The 17,164-nt window shown below is 45.2% G+C and overlaps 1 protein-coding gene across 1 annotated transcript in view; it reads left to right on the top strand.

Moving 5' to 3' along the window:
- Nucleotides 1–17,164, top strand: part of LAMB1 (laminin, beta 1) — a 77,839-nt gene that overhangs the window by 34,436 nt on the left and 26,239 nt on the right. Inside the window, exons 14-23 of the mRNA XM_010841477.1 lie at nucleotides 5,739–5,874; nucleotides 7,145–7,303; nucleotides 8,591–8,718; nucleotides 8,926–9,049; nucleotides 9,410–9,614; nucleotides 10,255–10,398; nucleotides 10,597–10,828; nucleotides 13,552–13,715; nucleotides 14,933–15,157; nucleotides 16,674–16,888. Coding sequence (XP_010839779.1) covers nucleotides 5,739–5,874; nucleotides 7,145–7,303; nucleotides 8,591–8,718; nucleotides 8,926–9,049; nucleotides 9,410–9,614; nucleotides 10,255–10,398; nucleotides 10,597–10,828; nucleotides 13,552–13,715; nucleotides 14,933–15,157; nucleotides 16,674–16,888 — 1,732 coding nt within the window. The remainder of the gene's footprint in view (nucleotides 1–5,738; nucleotides 5,875–7,144; nucleotides 7,304–8,590; nucleotides 8,719–8,925; nucleotides 9,050–9,409; nucleotides 9,615–10,254; nucleotides 10,399–10,596; nucleotides 10,829–13,551; nucleotides 13,716–14,932; nucleotides 15,158–16,673; nucleotides 16,889–17,164) is intronic.

The following is a 17,164-nucleotide window of genomic DNA, read 5'->3' as shown; positions in this document are numbered from 1 at the left end:
AAGGGTGGTGTCATCTGCATATCTGAGGTTATTGAGATTTCTCCCGGCAATCTTGATTCTAGCTTGTGTTTCTTCCAGTCCAGCGTTTCTCATGATGTACTCTGCATATAAGTTAAATAAACAGGGTGACAGTATACAGCCTTGATGTACTCCTTTTCCTATTTGGAACCAGTCTGTTGTTCCATGTCCAGTTCTAACTGTTGCTTCCTGACCTGCATACAGATTTCTCAAGAGGCAGATCAGGTGGTCTGGTATTCCCATCTCTTTCAGAATTTTCCACAGTTTATTTTATGGGATATTATGGTGTATCCCAGGATACTGAATATAGTTCCCCAGGATACAGTACGACCTTGTTGTTTATCCGTTTTATATGTAATAGTTTGCATCTGCTAATCCCAAACTCCCAAAGCATCCCTCCCCTACTACCCTCTCCCTTGGCGACCACAAATCTGTTTTCCATATCTGAGAATCTGTTTCTGTTTCATAGATAGGTTCACAAATAGATTTGTGTCATATTTTAGATTCCACAAATGATATCATATATTTGTCTTTCTGTCTGACTTACTTCACTTAGTATGGTAATCTCTAGGTCCATCCGTGTTGCTGCAAATGGGATTATTTCATTCTTTTTATGGCTGAGTAGTATTCCATTGTGTGTGTGTATATATACACACACCACATCTTTCTTCATTCATCTGTCAGTAGATATTTAGGTTATTTCCGTGTCTTGGCTATTATGAATAGTGCTGTTCTGAACATAGAGGTGCATATATCTCTTTGAATTACAGTTTGTCCAAGTATATTCCTGGGAGTAGAATTGCTGGATCATATGGCAGCTCTGTTATAATTTCCTGAGGAATCTCCACACTGTTGTCCATACCGGCTGCACCAATTTCCATTCCTACCAACAGTGTAGGAGGGTTGCCTTTTGAGAAGTAATCTTGGCCTTTATCCTTTGAGGAAAAAGTAGGGCTTTATTAGGTTTCTGTTGGTGCCATAACAAATTACCACCACCACTTAGCGGCCTAAAGCAACATAAATTTAAGACCTTACAGTCTGTGTTTCCACCTGCAGGCTCTGGGGAGGCTCTTTCCTGCTCACTTGCACTGTTGGCAGAATTCAGTTCCTCTTGGTTGCAGGATGCAGTTCCCATTTTCCTGCTGGCTGTCAGCAGAGGGCCGTTCCCACCTTCTTGAGGTTGCCCACATTCCTTGACTCATGACCCCTTTCTTTGACCTTCACAACCAGTGACGATGGGTCACATCCTCCTCGTGGGACAGCTCTGATCTTCTCCTCTGCTTTTAAGGATTCATGTGATTTGCTTGGGTCCACCTGGGTAACCTACGGTAATCTCCCATCTCAAGGTCCTTAAGCTTGGTCCCATCAGGAAAGTCTTTTGCACCACATGAGGTAACATGGCCATAGAATCCAGGGGTGAGGACATGGAGGACATAGGCATCTTTGGGAGCCATTTTTCTGCCTGCCATAGGCCCTGATTTATTCTGTTTTATGTCATTACTTTACCTAACTGGCCTAATGAATTGCATCTGTATCTAGTTGCAGATAAATTGGTGAAGGGAACTTGTATAATTATCAAGGGTATATTTCTATCTGAAATGATTTTTGCTTGAACACAGGGAAGAACAATGATATATAATAAATCTTTGTCTCCACTCTGGAGGAGGCGATATTTGAGCTTCCAGTGAAGGCACAGATGGGATGAGTGTGGCGTGGTAGAGACCTGGTCTGCCCTTGACCGTGTCTGCTCCCGTCCCTTCTGTCTTCTCTGGGCCACCTCTGTCCTGGTGTCCCCTCAGCTCCTCACTCAGATGAGCATTGTCTTTGCTCTTAGCTCTGGGTGGGCACTTCCTGCATTTTATTTTGCTATATTGGTCAATTGCTCTTTTTTGTTTATACCACCAATTAGATTGGAAGTTCTTTAGGACAGGGACAATTTTTTTCTCCCCTTTTTCTTTCTCCGTTTCATTTTGAGGGAAATAATGGACTAATAAGGAAGAAAGGATTGTTCAGAAGAGAATTGACAGAGGCTTTCCCAGTGGTCCAGTGGTTAAGACTCCATGCTTCCATAGCAGGGGGCTCCGGTTTGATCCCTGTTAGGGGAACTAAATCCTGCATGCTGCACAGTGAGCCAAAAAAGAGAGAGAGCTGACAATGAACTGAAAGGGGAGAGTATCAACACCAGGAAGCACAGCTGCCAGGGCTAATATTTGCTCAGTAAATATTTATAAAAGAGTATGAGTGTGACTCGGCTAAAGCCAAGGACGGGCACCGGGAAGAAAAGCAGTTGTTTTCAGAGGAGAGGTTATAGAGGCTGCTGGAAGCCAGGTAGAGACACCATGACTTGGTAGAAGAAGAAACAGTGGTAGCGTTTTGTGTTGTGGGCTTTTGTGAAGTGATGAAGGTGGGGCTCTAGGAAGACTCATTTGGCTGCGTAAAAGGATGGACAGGGCGGGGGGGGCAGAGAGGAGCTGGAGAGGTCAACTTGGGAGTTGAATAGAGTGACAGGTGTGGAGCGATGACGTAGGGTACTAGGGTAGCCACAGTGACAAGAGGAAATGGCTGAGTGGAGAACCATCTTGAAATAACATGTGTTGTATTAAGGATAAAGGAAAGGGATGATTATGTCTCACCTACATCAGAAATTTTTTTTAATTGAAATATAGTTGATTTTCAGTATTGTGTTAGTTTGTGCTGTACAGCAAAGTGATTGTTATACATATATACAGTCTGTTTCATTATGGTTTATCATGGGATGTTGAATCTAGTTCCCTTTTCTGTACAGTAAGACCTTGTTGTTAATTCATTCATGTAACAGTTTGCATCTACTACCTGCAAATTCCCAATCCATCCCACCCCACCCCACCCCCCCTTGGTAACCATGCGTCTGTTCAACAACAGAGGAATTTTAAATCTGCTGATAGAAATAGCAGAGCTGAAGGTAGATCAGTGTGTGAGGTGACGAATAGCTTGGGACAATATGAATTAGAGGTGACAACTGGACAAATCATGGAAATGCCCCACGCATGACTGAAGGTGTACAACCAGAGCAAAGTTCTGAGCGGGTGAGGGCCACCTGCTTGGGGGCAGGTAAAGCCTTTGGTGAATGAGTTCACCAAAGGAATAAGTGTTGAATGGGAGCCACACCTACTGGCGACAAGAGTTCAAGTGTGCAGACACGGGCGTGTGGCTGCGGGGGCCGACATGAGGGGAATTCCCTTCACAAGGTCAGGTTCTCATGAGTTATTTCTCCTTTAGAATTGTGCTGCAGATAACAGTACTTCAGGAGTGTGCCCACCTCTCCTTCCTTACCTTCATTTGCTTGTTCTCTAGTGGTGGATAGCATAGAAAGGATTTGTGTGTGTTCTTCTTGGGTGGTTCATGTTTGAGACATTTGTTCCCTCAGTAAACATCTGCTGGGAGGAAGGGATTTTCTTTTGTCCATATGATGTCATGCCTGATGCCTGAATTTTGGAAAATGGGTGTTGTTGGTTGGATTATGTTTAAAGAGGGTTAGATCCTAATTGGAGCAAGCTTTCTTCCTCTCTGGGAATAGATTTAAAGTAACAATTCCAAATCGCGTCTTGATTTTAATGAAGTAAAGATGGATCCATGTAATTCAGGGTTTTTTTGTTTGTTTTTTTTTATTGAAGTATATTTGAGTTACAATGTTTTAGGTGTCCTGCAAAAATGATCCATATATATATATATATATATATATATATTCTGTTTCAGATTCTTTTCCATTATAGGTTATTACAAGATAGTGACTATAGTTCCCTGTGCTATAGGTTCTTGTTGTTTCCCTATTTTATATATAGCAGTGTGTATCTGTCGATCCCAGACTCCTAATTTTTCCCTTCCCCTCCTCTTTCCCCTTTGGTGACCATAAGTTTGCTTTCTGTGTAATTCAGTTTTATCCTGTACATAAACTCCTGTTACCAGGGAAAAAACAGACAAACGTAGGCTGAGGACCAAATGAGTATGTTACAGTTGAGGCCTTTATTACCTAAATAATGACCAATAACACAAAAGCACTGTTTCCATTAAATAGTATTTTTCTTTTTAAAATTCAGAACACCTATCTTTCATGCATTTATTTCTTGAACCAATGTTTGGGTGTGTCTATGTGCTGAGCACTGGGCCAGCTGGGGGGTCGGGCAGGGTAACTGAGGTGAGTCAGGCACAGTCCAGGCCTTCAGGGAGTTTCCTGTCAACTCAGGGGTTAGGTAGGTCTATCAATAATTGTACAACAAGAGAGAAAGTAATAAATGTCTTAGTACAGAGCACAAACAATTGAGGCCTCAGAAAGCACCATTTGAGAACAGTAGAGGGAGGGAACCAAACAAGCCTTCAGGAAAGAATGATGGTTGAAAAATTAGGAGAATTTGAAGACACAGTGCTCAAATGTAATGAAGCCTACTTCAGGACCAGCTTAGTTGTTGACGTTTCTCCTGCAAGGAGGTGATGGCGTGAAGGAGAAGGTGGTTCCTTCTATGGGATGGGGAGTGACAGTCAGGAAACACGATGCCTGAGCTGAATCTTGCGAGAGGAATGGGTGGGTCTTTGCTGGGTAAATGAGGGAGCGGGACATTCCAGCCTGCAGGAACAGGAGAAACAAAGGGAAAAGGTCATGCGTCCCCCAGCGCCCTGGAGAAACTCAGTCGCTCAGTGTGGTGGGAGAGGTGAGGAGAGCCAGAAAGGAAGAGGAGGGCCAAACTGGGGGCAGGGGACAGTGGGACCTGGCGCACTGCCCCAAGGCCATCGTGCCTGCAAGTGTTATGGTTAATGCATCTCAGAAAGGTCATTGGGGCAGCTCTGGGGAAGGTGGAAGTTCTGGTTGAAAGTTGGAAGACTGGCAATAAGGATACCAGTTGGAAGACTTTACCTGCTTTTACCATGAATGAGAGAGGGAAGAAAGGCATAGCCTAGTCAGTGGGAAGTGGGCAGAGACACCCAAGATGCTAGGAGGGGCTATCACAGAATTTGGCCCTTGATTGCTTACAAAGAGGGAATCTAGAGGATACCTTCTGATTTCTGACATGGCTGATGCAATGGTGGGTAGTGTCTTCTCCCAAGGCAGGGATTGGGTGCTGCCCTCTTGGATCCGTGATTAGCCTCTGGGACCACTGAGTTGGAGCTGTCCTTCTGAGAGTTGGATATTTAGATGTCGGGCCCAGGAAAGGGGTTGTATTTGCCAAAGAAATATGTTCTTGCCAATGTAAGAACATATGTGATAGCTACAGAAACACTGCCATGGCACATATGGAGCAGGGGAGAGCACAGGGGAGAGAAACTGAAAGGCCAGGTTACTGAGACCTTTCAACCTCAGGTGCTGTGCTTGGTTACTCAGTTGTATCCAACTCTTTGTGACCCCTATGGACTGTAGCCTGCTAGGCACCTCTGTCCATGGGGATTCTCCAGGCAAAAATATGGGAGTGGGTTGCCATGCCCTCCTCCAGGGGAGCTTCCTAACCCAGGAATCAAACCCAGGTCTCCCACATTGTAGGCAGATTCTTTACCATCTGAACCACCAGGGAAGCTCGGGAGTTTGGGATTAATTGGTAGGCAGTGTTTTTTCCATGTACTTACTTTCAGAATGGAGTAAGAATACCCTCCTGAGTATTTCACCCTATTTACCGTTTAATGGCAAACATGGATCTGCTTGGTTCACTGATGGATGTGGTGAGCACCGCTGACCCTCTCTGCTTCCTTGCCAGTTGCTCTGCAGAGTCGGGCCAGTGCCTATGCCGACCCCACATGATCGGACGTCAGTGCAGTGAAGTGGAATCTGGCTACTACTTCACCACTTTGGATCACTACATCTACGAAGCAGAAGAAGCCAACTTCGGGCCTGTAAGTAGGGGTGTGCTTGCCAGGTGGATAAAGCAGAGTGGAGGGGGGCAGTAATGTGATACACACATTTTGTAAAGAGACTAGGTAAGGAGCATCTTATCAGTGAGCATGAAGCAAGGATCAGGACCAGGCCTTCTTGAGAATAGTCCTATTTAAAACTAGGTAAATCCATCACTCAGAAAGACTTCAAAACATTCAGTAATAAGGCTATTTGTGTTTTTAAGGGGATTGGTTTTTCGGTGTGTTTTTTTTTCTATTCTCTACTGACACTCCAAAATTATTGAGCTAGTATAGTTAACATTCAGAGTATATTGTTTCAATTTTCTATTGCTGTATAACAGCTATCCCAAAAATTAGTGGCTTAAAATACATGTCTGGCACTTCAGCTGGGGTGGCAGAAAGAGCTGAAGGCTGGCTGAGCACCGTTCTCCAAACAGCTGTCTTGAGCTTCTTCACAGCGTGAAGAGTAGTGAGACTTCTGCCACGGCATCTGCCTTCCAAGAAGGAGGAAACAGAAACTGCCAGGTCTCTTAAGGTCTGGGCTAAGAAGACCCAAAAGGTCATTTTTTCACATTTTGCTGGTCACAAGTCATAAGGCCAGACCAGATTCAATGGCAGGGGAACATAGTTTACACCTCTAGATGGTGAAGCCACACCCACTTTCATTATAGGTGAGGACAGACTTCATCTTTGGAGGTGACTAATCACAGGTATTGTATGTAATCCTGTGAACACACTCGAAGTCACCCTTGAGTTAAGCAACTCACATTGATCCATTCTCAATCTCATTGACCATCAGAATTCACTCATCAGTAGTGAACATTCATGACTGTATCGCGTTTCCTCATTTGTACCTGGAGCTTGAAAGAAATGCCAATGAGGATGACAGAAATACACCCATAGATATTGGGCTAGTCTTGTAGAAATGCAGAACATACCTGGTCACTCCTAGGCTTGCTCATAACAGCATTTGGGATGTTCTCTTTCCTTCCTTCATGCTCATTCCCCTGGTTGTATCATAGAAGGTATATCCTAAGCCTTAATTCCATCTCCAGTGTCTCAAGACTACTTCAACCTAAAAACTAAAAAGAAACCAATTACCTGTTTATATTCCAAAAAATTATAGAATCTACTGGGAAAATGTGGCTGCAAAAAAAAAAATAGGTTTCATACCTACAGTTTCGGACCTTTGGGTGCCTTCAGATTTCTTTAACTGTTAACATCAAATTCCATTTCAAGTAAAGCATCACTCCTGTTCCCTTGTCCTTAGGGGGTCAGCATAGTGGAACGGCAGTATATCCAGGACCGGATTCCTTCCTGGACTGGAGCGGGCTTCGTCCGAGTGCCTGAAGGGGCTTACTTGGAGTTCTTCATCGACAACATACCATATTCTATGGAGTATGACATCCTAATTCGCTATGAGCCACAGGTAACCCCTCATTGGACTAATGGGGATTGGGGGATACTGGTAAAAGTTTTTCTTCTAATGGACACTGAGTCTTTGTGAAATGTGCAGGCTGCCTTGGAATAGAGGAACCTCTCTGACTTTCTATCTTCCTCGAAAGTAAAAATATACATTTTTATTAAATTCAGTTTCACAAACATTTAGTGATCTCTTTGTTAAGCACTTAGTCTTGCTGAGAACTGAGGTGGTGATGAGAACGTGCTGGGTCCTCTTCTTGCCCTCATAGCCTGCCCTGCCCAGGGATGGACACGTGTCCCTAACTGGCATCAAAGGTAGAAAGTGTAAGAGCAGAGACACAAGCAGTGCTGCAAGATGAGAGGTTCATACCAGCCAGACTGCCCCGGGGCTGCCAGGATGTTTCCTTAAAGAGTCAGTTGTAGGTCTTAAGATGGAGACAGAATTTTGACACAAGCGGAAGTGAGGGATAGCGTGAGCAGCAGATGGAGGGGTGGTTGGAGTGTCCTTCCACAGAGAAAGGGTGGTTGGAGAGGCTGTTAGAAGAAACGCTGGGATCAGTAAATGAAATTGGAGTCTGTATTAACAGGAAGCTTTTGAAGGGTTTTAGACAGGGGATTGTCTTTAAGCTGTGGGTCTGAGTGTTCTTTTTTTTAATCTTCTTAATTTTTGCTTTTAAGTCAGAGAAAGACAGATAACCATATGATACCATTTATATGTGGAATTAAAATATGGCACAAATGAACTTATTTACACAACAGAAATAGACTCACGGACAGAGAAAACAAATGTATGATTACCAAAGGGGAAAGGGAGGAGGGATAAATTAGGAGTTTTGGAGTAACAGAGGCACACTGCTATATATGGAACACTGAAACAATAAGGACCTGCCATATAGCACAGGGAACTATATTCAATATAATAACCTGTAACAGAAAAGAATCTGAAAAAATAGATATGTGTGTATATATAACTGAATCTCTTTGTTGTATCCCTGAAACTAACACAACATTGTAAATCAACTATACTTTAATAAAAGATAATAAAGTGTGTTTTAAGGTGGATGGAAAGGGATATTGGGAGAGGCAAGGAGAGCTATGGGAGGCTGTTTCAGTGTCCAGGTGAGGAGATTTGGGCTGAAACTGGGGTAACAAGCCAAGAGCGTGGTAAGAGGGAAGGGAAATGCAAGCGAGTGTTTCCCATTTAAACTTGGCAAAAGATAGGTGGCTGGAGACTTCCAAACAGGCAGCAGCAGGCCAGCGAATCGTCCTTCTGATCCTCTGCTTCTTACTCTAGCTCCCCGACCACTGGGAGAAAGCTGTCATCATGGTGCAGCGGCCCGGCAAGATTCCAACCAGCAGCCGGTGTGGAAACACTGTTCCCGATGATGACAACCAGATGGTGTCCCTGTCACCTGGCTCCAGGTCAGTGTGGCAGCGGTTTGCAGCTCAGTAGAACCAACATGCAAATTAATTATTTTGCTGGTGTCTCACCTTGTGAGTTGTACAGTAACCATTTCAGAACCAAAACCAGACACAGACTATTCCTTCCTTTGGGATCTACGGGGAGCTTTGATAGATTGGATGCTTAAAGGTTGACCTTTGTTATTTTTCTTTTCTGTTTTGGGGCAGGTATGTGGTCCTCCCCCGCCCCGTGTGCTTCGAGAAGGGTGTGAACTACACGGTGCGGTTAGAACTGCCACAGTACACCTCCTCGGACAGCGGTGTGGACAGCCCCTACACCCTGATTGATTCCGTAAGTGGAGGTCATTTCCGATGCGAGCAGGGAGGACTGGGCAGACAACGTGCATCTACTTCCCTAGAGGGCTTTGTGGAGGATCATGCTGAGGAGTCTTTCCTGCCTCCAAGGTTACTTTGCTTGTTTACTTTAATAAAACTCCACCCTCTGGAAGACTCTACTCAAGCTGATCCTTCCTGAAAATAGGAAGTGTCTGAACAATGACATTTCAAAACTCATCAAACTATGTAAGGGGTATCTATACTTTTTCTGGCAAGAATGTTTTAAGAATGAGAAGATTTCCACTTGACGTTGATTTGCGTTAATTGGTGACCCCAGACAGCCACCTAAGAACAGTGTGTTCTGGTTTCTTCCTAGCTTGTTCTCATGCCATTCTGTAAGTCACTGGACATCTTCACCGTGGGAGGCTCAGGAGATGGGGTGGTCACCAACAGCGCCTGGGAAACCTTTCAGAGATACCGATGTCTAGAGAACAGCAGGAGCGTTGTGAAGACGCCGATGACTGATGTTTGCAGAAACATCATCTTCAGCATTTCTGCCCTGTTGCACCAGACAGGCCTGGGTAGGTATCACTGCTGCTGCTTGTGCCCCTTCTTTCTCAAAAGCTCCGAGGACACTTGGCATCATGAGATACATTGGCAGGCATGTCTGATAGTTCTTTGCTAGGCATACAACACAAAGGAAAGAGTGTCTCAACTGCAGTTTATGTTTGTTTTTTTAAGAGTGTGTTAGTGATAGAGCACCTCTGACAGTGGACTCAGTCATCGAGAAATACACAAAGAGTAAGAGACGAGGGAAAGGTCCCTGAGACTTGCCATATGCGGGGCAGGAAGTTGGAATGAAATCAGAGGAGCATCCCATAACTGAAATAGATGTTTTGCTCTTCGAAAGGTCACTGGCCTTTTGTTGAAGATCCTATGATATTTGAGCTTTGAAGGCAAAGAGAGAAAACATTAGTGACCTCCTTCCTAGAAAAACTGATTTTATCTGTCAACTTGCTCCTGCTGCTTCCCTCACACCCCTCTGAGGGAAGATAAATGCTTTAAATGGGAATTCTGAATGAGCCGAGATGCCCACGAGGGGTCAGGGAAGAATCTGAGCAAAAGGACAGGCCAATGCAGAACTGGGTGGGATGTGCTGGGCTATCGCTGTGGCAGGCATGGCTGCCCTGGGTTATGGGCTCTTGCCTGTCTTCCCTGCAGCTTGTGAGTGCGACCCTCAGGGCTCCTTAAGTTCCGTCTGCGACCCCAACGGAGGCCAGTGTCAGTGCCGGCCGAACGTGGTGGGAAGAAGGTGTGACAGATGTGCTCCTGGCACCTTTGGCTTTGGGCCCAGCGGATGCAAACGTAAGTTGACCGGAAGAACTGTAACATACTCATTCACATCATAAGTCATGCAGCTTCAGAAGGCGTGCTGCACCCCGGAAATTGATCACAGAGGCCCATGAGCATTCTACACTGAAAGGAGGGGGCCAGCCTGTATAAGAGGTGTGTTTGCATTTAACCAGTTTCTCAACGTGGTCCCTTGGTTGCCTATTTCTTCAGCTTGTGAGTGCCATCTGCAAGGATCTGTCAATGCTTTCTGCGACCCCATCACTGGCCAGTGCCACTGCTTCCAGGGGGTGTACACGAGGCAATGTGACCGGTGCTTACCCGGGTTCTGGGGTTTTCCAAGTTGCCAGCCCTGCCAGTGCAACGGCCACGCCGATGACTGCGACTCAGTGACAGGGGAGTGCTTGAGCTGCCAGGACTACACCACAGGGCATAACTGTGAGAGGTATGTGCCGCCTCTTGAAAGGAAAGAGAACAAGGTTGTTTTTGACTGAGCAAACAGCATCTTAGACAAACCACAGAATGACTCTCTACCAGGCTCCAGGTTGCTCATTCATTTCTAATCCCCTTGGTATTTTCTAGGAACTCATTCATTTATCTAGTACAGACTTCGTTTACAGCTTCTGTGTGCCAGGCATTGTTTGAGGGCAGAGGGAGATACAACAGAGAACAAAACTGGCAGGAATCTGCCCTCTTGAAGAGTCCTTCTAGGCTGCACAGCAATCGTCTCTGGCTCGGCCAATTCTGGCCTAGGGTGAGAGTTGTGAAATGTTAATTCCTAATTTGGGTCAAAGTAGAAACCAAATCCAAACGGGGATTAGCCACTTTAATGGCTTTGTTGATCACAACGTTTTATGCAGCCAGCGTTTCCAGGAGCCCATATAAAATGTGCACAAGTAGGTCTGTTCTCCAGTTGCTGCTGCTAAGTCCCTTCAGTCGTGTCCGACTCTTAGCGACCCCATGGACTGCAGCCCACCAGGCTCCTCCTTCCATGGGGTTTTCCAGGCAAGAGTACTGGAGTGGGGTGCCATCGCCTTCTCCAGTTAGCAGATGTTAATTGAACAATTATTATGGATGTAGTGCAGTGCACCAGGGATAGGAAGAATGGGACATAGAATATGCCTCTAATTATATTATAGCCCAGCTCAGTAGGTAAGAAATATTCTGTATGAAGAAATTACATCCTGACTTACATCATTTGTTACTAATTTAAAAAGGCAGACATGCTCTTAGAATCTGCTGTTTTGGGAATACTAGTCTCCACCTTTCACGTCAATAAACCTCTCCTGATATCCACCCTCTATGGTACTTTTGTTTTTAAAAAAATATTCAGCAAATGTTCAGTCAGTGCAAAATTTTCAATTTTAGTGAAAATTGAATATGTGATTACAGTATGAGGATGTACAGGCAGCAAATACACGGCTCTTGGTTGTGTGCTGGATGGTATTCAAGAATTTACTCCTTAGAGTAAAAGTCAAGTGTTTCCAACCACAAGATTGTGCTGTAGAAAGATAGGAGACAGTTAGATAAGATTGAAAGGAACAAATTAATGTATTGGTGTCATTTTTCGTTCTCTGCATTTGATTTTTCATCACCATTGTTTCAGTGGACATGGAAAATAAATTCAAGACAGACAGATGAGAAAATCAGATGAAAAGGGTGAAGAAGGTGGGGAACACTGGTCAGCAGAGGTGATTGTCCACAAGGCTGATGTGAAATCATATTTCTAAAGCGTTCTGATTGCTTGCAGGAGAACTCAAAAGGATGTAGGAGGAGGAAGGGTTTTCAGCCCTAGTTTGATGACAGAATTTCACTTAAGTATTTCAGATGCCACTATTTAGTTTGAGCTGGTTTCCCATTCTCTTCCTCTTCTCGAGATGGTCAACTCCAGTCCTGTGATTTTAAGAAGCTCTGGACTCAGATTACTGCCAAGGGGATTAGAGAAGGAGGAGGCAGGAAGTGAACACTCAGTTTCAATCATGATGTGTTTGGATGTATTGCACCTAGAAATGCCTCATAGGAAAATTTCTCAAACTGTTGCACAGAATTGCTTCATTCCTGTTGATTTCCCAGCATGTAATTGGGACATATGTTCTTGTATTGTGTCTGTGTCTAATAGAAGGTTAATGCCCTCTGAACAACTTTCCCCTTCTATTTCTTCATCCTTCCCCACTCCCCATTTAAAATAATCCTCTGCCTCAAAAAGAGAAAAAAGAAAAACAAACTGAATTAGAAGTTCCAGGCCCAGTTCTGCTCCTGACCTGCTCTATCTTGGGTGATTTAGCTCACCTCTCTGAATATCCAACTTTATGATAGTAGGATAACTAAGTTGGATTAGATGATATCCAAACTTCCTTCAAGCTCTTATGCTATAGGAAATTTAACACGTAACTTAATTATCAGTCATGTTGAAAAGCGCCTTGGCATACTAAAAGAATTCCTTGCTGAAAGTTGGGAGGCTGAATCCAAATTGTGGCTTGTTACTAACTATTCATTTGAGCTTTGCAAATCATTTCTGCTCCCTGGCTGCCTTATCTGTAAGGCAGGGAGGTGGGACCTGCTGGGTCTGGGAACTGATAAATACCATCTCTCATCCCTGAGAGACAGACACAAGGGACATGCATCTGGAGAGCATCTTTCTCTACTTTTCACTGGTTAAGGCTGGATTGTAGAACAAGCCACCATGGGCTTACTGACACATCGCCCCACCCAGGCATGGGCAGAGACCAACAACCACAAGCTCTCTTTCCCCCAAACTCCTTAATGCACAGAAGGAGCTGACCAGAATGCCCAGGACAGGCAGCTATTAGAACAATAGCATGCACTTGGGGAGAGGTACACTCTTTAGGGAGGAGTGAATGAGAGTCCAGGTGAGGCCAGGAGTGTAACTCTAATGCAGTGGTCCTTCTGTGGGATCCCCAGACCAGTGGTGGCAGCGTCACCTCCTAAATCAGGAGACAGAACCCAGCAATCTGTGTTTAAAAGCCCTCCAGGGAATTCTGATTGAAAGTAGTGTTTAAGCCACTGCTCTACTGGAAAGTCCTTCATGTGGAAACATGAGGAATCAAGAATGATGTTCCTAAACAGAGAACATGGTTTCTTAGACTTTTTCTTGTAACGTATGTCTTATCACTGCAGTTCATGACCTCTCTCCTGGAACTGATGCAGGTGCTTGGCTGGTTACTACGGAGACCCCATCATTGGGTCAGGAGACCACTGCCGCCCTTGTCCTTGCCCAGATGGTCCCGAGAGCGGACGCCAGTTTGCCAGTAGCTGCTATCAAGACCCTGTTTCTTTGCAGCTTGCCTGTGTCTGTAATCCTGGATATATTGGTAAGTGATGTGCAGACTCTCAGAGGAAACGATGTGTCCTCATGAGGTTAGTGGTTAAGAAAGAAGAAAAGCTGAAGAGTGAGCCAATTTAGTTGCTTTTTAAAAAAAAATATTTATTTAAAAGTGAAGGGAATCTGAAATATAAAAGATGTTCTTTTCCTGTTTGGTATGTGGGATAGTCTCGATTCTCATGTCTCTGATAAAAATGTTATAATACAGAGCACAATAACAAGTTCATTTAAAGTCCCTGTGAAGTCTAATGTTCTTAACCAGTTCTGTTCCTAACGAGTAGAAAGATTAATTTATATTTCACTTCTTCCTTCCCTTATCCAACGCCTAATAGGAGAGTCTCAAAAAGTAAAGTAGCCAAATAGTGGGCAGAATGAAGGAAAAAATACCATCTGCGAGTCCCAGACAATAGAATTGATCAAAGCTAGAAATATTCTTCATTATTTGCTGTACTCACATTATCTGCCAGCATTCATGGAGTGTAGCAAGTTGTACATACAGTCTCCCTTTCTTTCATCCTTGATGCCACTGTTTCAGATACTCCTTATGCTTATACACAGCTCAGCCAATTTGCACTTTTTAGGATTTTTTAAAATTTATTGAAGTATAGTTGATCTACAATGTTGTTTATTTCCGCTGTGCAACGAAGTGACTCAGTTATACATATATTCATCCATTTTCCTGTTCTTTTCCATGTGGTTTATCCCAGGCTATTGAATATAGTTCCCTGTGCTATACAGTAGGAACTTGTTTACTCTTCGAAATCTCTTAAGAAGGGAAATTGGCTGTCACAAAGGGCCTCATTTTCCAGGTTGCTCAGGGAGGAGCCAGGGTTTTTCAATGAAAATAATCCTTGGGTTAAGATTTAACATCAAGCTAAGCTTTTTGCTGTGAAACCATTATTTTGCTCCTGATTGTCCATCCCTGTGTAATGAGGAGCTGAGTCCATGGGTTGGAACTCTCCTAACTGTCCCTCCCCGACCATGGCCGCAGAGAACCCAGGCTGAAGCACCATCACTGCAAAGAACCTGCTGCCTTTCCCGACTGGCAACCCGTTCCCTGAAATTGTGGCCAGCCTTGGCCCAGTAACTAGCGCCCTGGGGATCGAGGCACCACCTGGGTGGGCTCTCTGGTTGGCAGGAATGTCGGGGGACCAGATCTTGCAGTCAGCAAGCCAAAAGCCCCATGCTGGTTTCATTGGACAACAGGCTCCAGATGTGACGAGTGTGCCTCAGGCTTCTTTGGCAATCCCTCAGATGTGGGGGGGACATGTCAGCCTTGCCAGTGTCACCACAACATCGACACAGCGGACCCAGAAGCCTGCGACAAGGAGACCGGGAGGTGCCTCAAGTGCCTGTACCACACGGAGGGGGAGCACTGCCAGCTCTGCCGCTTGGGATACTATGGCGACGCACTCCGCCAGGACTGTCGTAGTAAGATGCACGCTCCCTCTGCCCCATCCCTGAATGACTTCCACTCTCCTGCTCCTCCTCCTCTGCCTCCTTCTTGAGGGATTTTATTCTTAGGGGATTTATTTCATCTATGTTAGTCATTCAATTCATGTCTGACTCTTTGTGACCCCTTGGACTGTAGCCCACCAGGGTCCTCTGTCCATGGAATTCTCCAGGCAAGAATACTGGAGTGGGTTTGCCATTCCCTTCTCCAGGGGATCTTCCCGACCTAGGGATCGAACCCATGTCTCCTGCATTGCAGGCAGATTCTTTACTGACTGAGCTACCAGGGAAGCCCATTATCTCATCAGGTAAAACACTTCTTCAGAAAGAGAAAATTTCACTAACCACAAGAGAAAGATAAGGATGATTTTTTTTTTTTTTACAGCCTCGTTCCTGGCACTGAAGTGTTGAGCTGTGGCTCAGCACCTGAGAAGGAACCAAAAGCTGTGCCACTGTCCCCATGATAAATGCCATCAATAGAGTGGATTGATTTTTTTTTTTTTAATTGAAAACAGTTTTGTTAAAATAAGCACAGTGCATCCTTGCATTGCATAAACATCTGGCATATGCAGGTCGATTTTCTTAGGTAACTAAGCAGCTCAGCTATCTGAGGCTGGATATGCCTTTGTGCTCACCAGTAGCCGGCGCCACATGCCTCAGCCTCTGGACTGGCTCCCCAGCAGGCGCAGAGCTCCTCACTGCCCCAGACCTGCACTGCCCTCCACACCAGGCCCGAGGGAGGAAGCCACAGACAAATCATCTCCACAAGTCTAGAGTGGATTGATTTTATGTTCTGCCCATGGACTTGTTGATGGGCTGAGACTTCTGCATCCTAAATACACACTTTGGTCTATCCTTTTGTCAGTGATGGATAGAGCCTTCCAGCTTAAGGAAAAGAAAGGAGTAACATCTCTGAAGTATCTCTTTCAGAACTCATTATTTCTCTCTTATCGCGAGATCAGCCAGCATTTCCTGCTGCGGCTGCACAGCCCCCAGGCCCCTGTCTTTGTTGATACAAACGCGTGCGGAATGTTGAGGACCAGCAGGACTGGATTCTTTCAAGCCTTCCTGGTTTAAAGGGCTCTACCTGCCATGGCTCACACAGCCGTGACTGCCGTTCCCTGCCAAGAGTTTGAAATCATTAGGTATCTCTGCTCCCACAGCCTGGTTTTTATTTCCAGTTAAATCCTCAATCTTACAATGATTCACCAGCCACTTATTAAATCAAGTATTTTTGAAGGTACATGCCAGCCATTTTACATGTCTGCCTGGGAAATGTCAGAGCTGTGTGGAACACTATAAGATAAGAACCACAGTTTTAGATTATTATTATTATTTTTTTAAATCCCTTCCATTCCATTCTCTTCTTTTCGCATTTCCAGGTTGAAATCTAGAGAGAGAAAGTGGTCGTTGTTTGATGTAGCTGACTTCCGCGCTGTCTGTATTTTCTGAGTGGGCCTCTGTAAGTGCATCTGACCAGGTTGTTCTTTTTCAGAGTGTGTCTGCAATTACCTGGGCACGGTGCAAGAGCACTGTAACGGCTCTGACTGCCAGTGCGACAAAACCACCGGGCAGTGCCTCTGCCTCCCTAACGTGATTGGCCAGAACTGTGACCGCTGTGCGCCCAACACCTGGCAACTGGCCAGTGGGACGGGGTGCGACCCCTGCAGCTGTGATGCTGCTCATTCCTTCGGGCCGTCCTGTAATGAGGTGAGGCACTGTCGCCCAGGGCAGCCATCATAACATGAGGAAAGAGGACTTTGAGTCCACATGAAGCTCTTTGGTGGCTGGGCCCCAGTTAGAGAAAGGCACCCCTCCTTGTGGTTACAGCCTTGCACCAGGACACCCAGCTTGGCACACACAGCACAGACTGGATATCTGCCCTCACTTGCCCCCGTGGGCTGGGACGATGTAAAGCAATGTGCACAGAGTCCCCACTGGATACCACTGGGGCATAGCAGCCTAGGACCCCAGCAGCAGCAGGGG

The sequence above is a fragment of the Bison bison genome, unplaced genomic scaffold (genome assembly GCF_000754665.1).
Source record: "Bison bison bison isolate TAMUID 2011002044 unplaced genomic scaffold, Bison_UMD1.0 scf7180017864162, whole genome shotgun sequence".
Taxonomy (NCBI): domain Eukaryota; kingdom Metazoa; phylum Chordata; class Mammalia; order Artiodactyla; family Bovidae; genus Bison; species Bison bison.
This window is presented reverse-complemented; position numbering and strand designations above follow the sequence as displayed.